This window comes from Hyposmocoma kahamanoa, unplaced genomic scaffold (genome assembly GCF_003589595.1).
Source record: "Hyposmocoma kahamanoa isolate Upper Pololo Valley unplaced genomic scaffold, ASM358959v1 64, whole genome shotgun sequence".
In the NCBI taxonomy this organism is placed as follows: Eukaryota; Metazoa; Arthropoda; class Insecta; order Lepidoptera; family Cosmopterigidae; genus Hyposmocoma; species Hyposmocoma kahamanoa.
In genome coordinates, this window is record NW_020653852.1 from 11872298 (window position 1) to 11879491 (window position 7194).

At 35.2% G+C, this 7194-nt stretch overlaps 1 protein-coding gene across 1 annotated transcript in view; it reads left to right on the plus strand.

Moving 5' to 3' along the window:
• The window catches only part of LOC113230651 (tyrosine-protein kinase hopscotch), a 64364-nt gene that overhangs the window by 39745 nt on the left and 17425 nt on the right, over positions 1-7194 (plus strand). Inside the window, exons 10-13 of the mRNA XM_026464659.1 lie at positions 4354-4475; positions 4946-5082; positions 5214-5405; positions 5944-6094. Coding sequence (XP_026320444.1) covers positions 4354-4475; positions 4946-5082; positions 5214-5405; positions 5944-6094 — 602 coding nt within the window. The remainder of the gene's footprint in view (positions 1-4353; positions 4476-4945; positions 5083-5213; positions 5406-5943; positions 6095-7194) is intronic.

The following is a 7194-nucleotide window of genomic DNA, read 5'->3' on the forward strand; positions in this document are numbered from 1 at the left end:
ATCTTGGATTTAGAAATAAATGATATATTCGCAATGAACACCTCCCAAATACCTCGAAAATAATATCCTAAATAATATATATTATTTAGAAAATCCGGTCCGCCATTTAGGATTTAGATATTTAAATGTCGTATTTGCATGTAATGACTTGAGCATCCACTAAAACACTGAAGACGATACCCATATTCATTTTAATTGAAATAGTCGAATAGATAATGAGTAAAAGCAGTGAGCGAAAATAATACTAAAGACGCAATGTCCTACAAACAGTTGTCTAAAATTTGTGATCACTATGTTGTATATATATATTTAAAGACTAGCTTTGAAACTGATTGAAATTTCAAAGAAAAATATATTTGTCTCGTTTTTTCTAATGTCAAACTTATTATGTCAAAATAAAATAGTCGAAGGACCGTATTCCAGAACTCTACTCAATGCTCAAGTCAGGACTTGAGCAGATTTGAGTATGATTTCAACCACTGGAAATACGACCCTAATGGCAAGGACTTGAGTATGATTTTCAGTGCTTTAAATCATACTCAAGTCCTAGTCATAGTCTTAGATGATGGAAAAAAAATAAAAGAAAGGAGCTGCCCTAACTACGGAATGAACGTGCATACCTAAACAAAAACTGAACGAACAAATGGCGGAATGCTTAAGTGTCGTAGCATAATATATCTATAAGTCATTATTCGTTAAAGTGGATCAATATTCAATTTGGGAATATTTTAGGTTGTATGGGAATATCCGGGAATGCCACATGAAATTTTGAATTTATTGTTTTGCGTTTACAAATACTCAAATATTACGAAAAGTGAATTTGCACAGAAAAAAAAAATATTTGTAATTTGAGAGTATAAAAAAGAGAAAACTTGAAATATAAATCCATAAATTTTTTCATAGATAAATTTTTAAACAGATTCCAAATAGTGTAAGTTTTTTGTATTTATGCATTGGTATAGAAATAATAGCAGTGACTGATTTAAATGAATCTTTATAATAATAATAATAACTTTTTATTTCGAGTAACAATAGACTCACTTGTTAGTACATACATGTGAACTTAATCTAAAGTTAGTAAAACTTAAAATTAAAAATTAAAATTGAATTTAAATTAAAATGAAATTAAAATTGAAATAAAATTAATATTGAAATAAAATTAAAATTAAAATTGAACTTAAATTAAAATCTGATTACATGCTTGGGAGCATGTAACCCGCAGCAATGCCTAATATAGGGGCAGTCATCCCTGTCCCCTATGACACGGAGAGCGGAGTTGGGGCTGGCCCGCACGCGGCGCACCAGGGACGCACACCTCTTGCGCACAGTGGCGTCCATGCCGTCTTTAATACTTCTATTTAATTTTGGAAATAAATGAAAGTAGTAATATTATCGATAATATTATTATCATACGTTTATTTGCTTAAAACACAGTATAACAGGAGATGTAACAAGGGACAGTGTTAGTATAAACAAGTTTCGCATATATTAAATAGCATGCAAATGTCTGATTATACAATGTCAATTGCCGAGCCGAGCGCCTTCGATTTGTGCAGAAAAATCGACACTTCTCCGAAGTGAAACAAGTAGTCACGCGTGATTGCGGGTTGTGACAAGCCACGTCAAACGAGCTCTGTACACGTTAGCGCTCGCCTTCACTCGGTCAGCTAGGCGAGTGACACCGAACGATGGCAAGGCAAGGCAAGGCAAATAGGCTGTCTATACGTTGGTATTGGCCTTCACCCGGCAACGTTAGACCAACATGGTCTTTGTATTGCTGGCTTTATAAAATAAGAATTTTTAGTAGTTAAGAGTTGTCAGTGGGAAAAAATCGGAAACGAGTGGATAATTTTGTTTTCAGGGACTGAGAATGCCTAGTAAATGAGTCTTGTTTAATCTAAATTAAATATAAAATTATTTACCAATAAACCTAATGATGGAATTGCATTACCATGTAATCTAGTTACTTTCAAAGTTATGTTAAAATTGGACTCTTCAAAATGAAGCGAATAAATGAAAATGGTCTTTGATACAATGTTTATATTCGGCACAATTATACGGCGGTATGATTTCCAATCATTATTTTTTCTTTTTTGATTTGTAGGTAAACTTAAAATAGTAAAAATAATAATAATAAAAACCTCGTAGTGAATTATTTTAATAACAGAATATCGATAGTACGTACGCTTCCAAGAATAACACTATCTCAAAATAATTGTTAACAACAATCATCAAAATATACAAACAAATAGGCAATCTGAAGAAAGCAAAGCAAAATTTGGCAAGATTTACGAATAAACTACTTAAATATGTTTTATCACATGAGATATTCGGGTTTTTGTGTGATTTATAGACAGAAAATTAACACGTGCCTGTACAATGTTACATTCGGTCGACCTTCGCTTTTGCAAATGCCACATCCCGTAATGCTGCAGCGACGAATTTTTATTAATACTTAATTGTTCTCACTGTCAATATTTTGGTCCATTTTATTACAATACATGGGAATAATTCAATAAAGCACTTGGAAAAACATTTGTTTTGACATTTGATGTACTTCGCTTTAACAACCGTATTATGTACCTCATGTACTGGGAAATGGACACGGTTGGCATTTAGGATGACGTTACGCATTTTCGATTCGCGTGACACAGACCAATGTAATGCTATCTCTTTTGGCTTAAGACGACACGCAAGAGTTAAACAAAGACAATAACATGTTTATGTTTTCAACGTCGAAATGCATCATATACATATAACGTCTGATTTATATATGTCAACATAACATGTCTCCTTTAGTTTCCATAGTCAAAGATCATAGTGCATTGAGGGATGCGACCAGTGTTATCGGTTTAGAAATATTTTTCCCTTATTTCTTGTGGCCTCACTGGTGGAAAGAGACAGTGGAGATAGATAGTAATCAGAAATTGAGTGAACGAGTGAGTGAAATATACATGAAAATGTATGAAATTAAAATTCAAATAAATTGTAAATATGAAGAGATGACTTCCTAATCTAAGGAATAAATTGCCTTTCTAATATTTTTTATTTATTGGATAAAGGTGACAAAAATACTGTCTTCCGATAGTTTCTGTTTCTATTTAACGAAAACAAATTTACAAAAGGGTAGGTATTACAAATTACTTGATACACAAACATTTAACTATAGTTTATTACAAATTATCAAACGCTACTGTGCATTATTAGCTTGTTGTAAAATTGCCTTGTGTTTTGTTACTCAATGTATCTTTTCGTAAAAGTTGTTTAATTTTTATCCACTCCGCCCTGCGCGTTTAATCTTTAGGTATTCTGGGAAACAACCAAAATATAATTTCAAATAATATTACGTATTAATAGTATTACGGTTACACTTTACGTTAAAACGTTACAACGAATAAACTTGAATTAGTAACTTCAAAAAGGTTAACTCCCAATACTTCAATTTATTTCATATTTATTTTTATTTACGACAATCTAAACAAACAAAAGCAAACTTACCTGTGTGTGTGTGTGTGGTGTGTGTGTGTGTGTGTGTGTGTGGTGTGTGTGAAGTAACCTCAGTAGTTTTATGATCATTTTCGTACCGAGAATTGCAAATTTTAATTACACATTTTTGTCACGTCTCGGTGACGTTGTATTCACTTGATTTCAAGATGGTGACTGATGTCACTGTTGCCTGTAGGGATCTATTGTTTACCAGTATAATATCATTGAGTAAAAGCAAACAGGTTGATTTTAAAAAATATTAGCAAAACATAATCACATTACACAGAACTCCAAACAAAATAAAATTATTTGACTCACCTTTCTTGTGCACGCGGAAACTGGTGATATCGAAAGTTTCTATTTAGGTGAGATGATGATATGCAGTCTTGAACAAGTACGTGTATGTACCATTTTCCAACAAATCACTTTCAATATTCACACGAAATATTTAACATAAATGCGTCAACTCTGAATTATATCCCGAACGGTTGTATGGCAATTTCCATCCCGCGCCCCGCACACCCCGCACAATTGCTCCGTGCACGTGTCGGAATTGTTGGTTGGACCACTATAGGAATTATTGGTTAGACTGTAGTGGTAGCCTAATGGTTTGACCTACCGCATCTCAAGCAGAGACCGTGAGTTCGAATCCGGGCTCGCACCTTTGAGTTTCTCGGAAATGATGTGGGAAATTCGATCATTTAAAATGATATTTTAACTCTGAGGTAATCCAGTAAACAATCAATCCAAAGATGTTCTACAAAATTTATCCATCCATTATTACTTCGTTGGGTAACAAACATCCAATCTTCGTGTTTAAAATATTAACGGGTTAAAATAATTATGAGTTTACTGTTAATTCTACAGGTTCGGAGAAGTATGGCAACTTGACAGCAACCTACAGAGCGCTGTGGAAACTTGACGACACGAGGAAAATAGTCATCGCGTTCAAGATGCTTCAGAAGGACAAAGCCAATGACAATTTGAAGGTATGTTGATGTATGTCATACGCATCGCCTTAACACATTGATAGTTTTTTCGTTTGATTACGACAAGTTTAATTGACATAACACTGATAAATGGCTATTTTTGTAGGTTGAGAGAGTAGAGATGCAAAAAAAGTACCTACATGCAAAAGTAACAATATTCTCAAACGGAGTAAAATCATTCATAAAATGTGCGTAGAACACATAGATTGCCTTTTCTTCTGCTTGTCTTTACTCCTGGGTCTGTTTTTATATCTGTAACGTTCAAGCTCACGAGTATCTAGTGGCTAAAGTATTTACAGCTTACCTATCATACGCCAATCATTAGTTTTATTTAAGGAAGTATAGAGACGTCGGTTGCCGCACATATGCAACCGCCAGGCGAATCTTCGACCGTCTGCCAATATGTGCACCACGAAAAATTAATCCTCCAGATATTTTTATAAATGTTTTTAATTATTTCGTGTCACCAGGATTTCGTAGAGTTGGCGAGTAAATGGGCTTGCATTCAGTCGAGTTCTATCGTCCGCCTGTATGGTGTAACTCTCAGTTCGCCCACTGCCATGGTGTTGGAGTACCTGCCTTGGGGCCCCTTTGATGAATACCTCAGGTGATTTTAATAGAGTCTGTGTTATTTCTATTGCACAAGTTTATTATACATCACAAATTGATTCGTTGTACTTTAACTTTCACCGTCTTTTTTATTGCTCAGTAGCTATACTATTCTTTTCTTTATTGTAGGCAACACGAAGAACATATTGAAACTCTGCAACTTAAGAAAGTGGCGGCTGGCCTCGCCAGAGCGTTGTACGACTTGTCGGAAGCAGGCGTGGTCCATGGCTACATACGATGCAACAAACTGCTGGTGGCCGACGCAGATCGCCTTATTGTGAAGCTCTCTGGGCCAACACTGAGAAAGTACAAGCCACAAGAGTGAGTATTAGCGGTATTTACATTAAGAACGGTAGCTCTAAATGCAATACAATAAACACAAATTACGTTATATGATATTACAACCACTTTAATTTTTTGCGCTGACCTCCGCTCTACCAACCGAGTTACAAATCGATGTCAGCATACCTTACGAATTAAAAACGAATTGAACTATTACAACAATTATTAGCGGCATCTCTTGGCAGCCGCTTAGATTTAAAGGTACCTGACTGAGTGAAACAAAACTTCATAAGTTTCTCACAGGTGGCAAAGATCGCAACAAACACATAAAGAAATTCGTGAGTTTTGCTGACTCGATCTGTAACTCAGTTGGTAGAGTAGTAGGCCTCGGTTTGGCAAGCAAACGCTTGTTCGAGTTCAGTTGGATTGAAGGAATTTTTCTTTGTGTTTGTTTCATTTTTGTTTCGATAATCATAACTAATGCAACCAACAACAACTAACGCCATCTTTTTTAAGTCGTAAGTAACTTTTTTGGCACGTATTTGTTTTTCTAATTGCGTTCTGTCTCTTCAACCAGTGTCCATTGGATGCCAGTGCAATTCTTCGGAGACATGAGCATGGCGAGCCGATCGGTGGTGGGCGACATCTGGGCGTTTGCAACTACGCTTTGGGAGATATTTTCTTATGGACAATCACCCTCAGAGACCAATCCAGTTTTAACCGCGCGGGTGAGTTTAAGAATCTCTGTTATATTATCTGTACTGATATTGTATCTATAACTGATTTTTTTTAATAATAACATAAGTGCGCATTTCACCTCTATCTCATCTGATGGAAAGTGATGATGGGGTCGATGATGGAGCATGTATACCTATATAAAGGCTATTCACTCTCGCCTTGAAAAGGCCCAAGTTATAGCGTTCAGTAAACAAATCTGCAGGCAGGGAATTTCACTTCAATGCCATACGGTATATTAAATGTGAAAGCGTAATGCTTAGTGCGAATCGTGAGGCCGCAACACAGAACAATAAATACAATAGAAGTGGTAAGTAAGCGTAGCATGCGTGTCAACTGCATGTGTAGTTACGCGTACTTGAGCTCAGTCCGCCATTGTCGTTTTGTATGCTTGTATTGTCTCTTTTTAGCGCAAATTCTCTTAAATCGTAGAAAAATGCCTTATTGTGCTGTTTTGGAGTGCAAAAATGATAGCCGCACCAAAAACATTATCTTATTTTAATAAATTTTCTATTTATCGAATTGATTTTTTTAAATTGTAACAAACGAAAGTACCGTTATCCCAATGCAGTATGATCGTTTTATGTTTTGGAGAACTAAGTACACATATGCACCAAATTGTCCACGCTAGTAGCGAACAAAAGCTTAGCTAAAAAATGTTTCATGAGTGTTTTGTTAATTTTAAACTTAATTGATCCAAATAGAGTTGATTACGAAATGTGTGCGTTAAAGAAGACATCTGTTGTAGAGAAGATACTATTTTCTATTCGTTCAGATGTTAGTCGTTCGTCGTAGTCCAGTTACTGGCCGCAAGATGGCAGCACATTGAATAAAAAATCAATATAAAATAAAAATTTCGTAACTTGCAATAAAGGTGTTGAACTTTCAACGATATAACGGCTGTAAAGTTTGAATTATACATCGGGTATATAATCAGAAATAGAGGCGAAATGTGATTTATTTTGTTAGAAAACTATTCTGCCAAATGACAACTGGTGACAACTGCGCTCCGATTAGCCAGCCCGAATTCGAAATATACATTAGAGTTGGGCAAGCAAATATAGATTTTAAGACTTTCGTGGTTATTCACTAA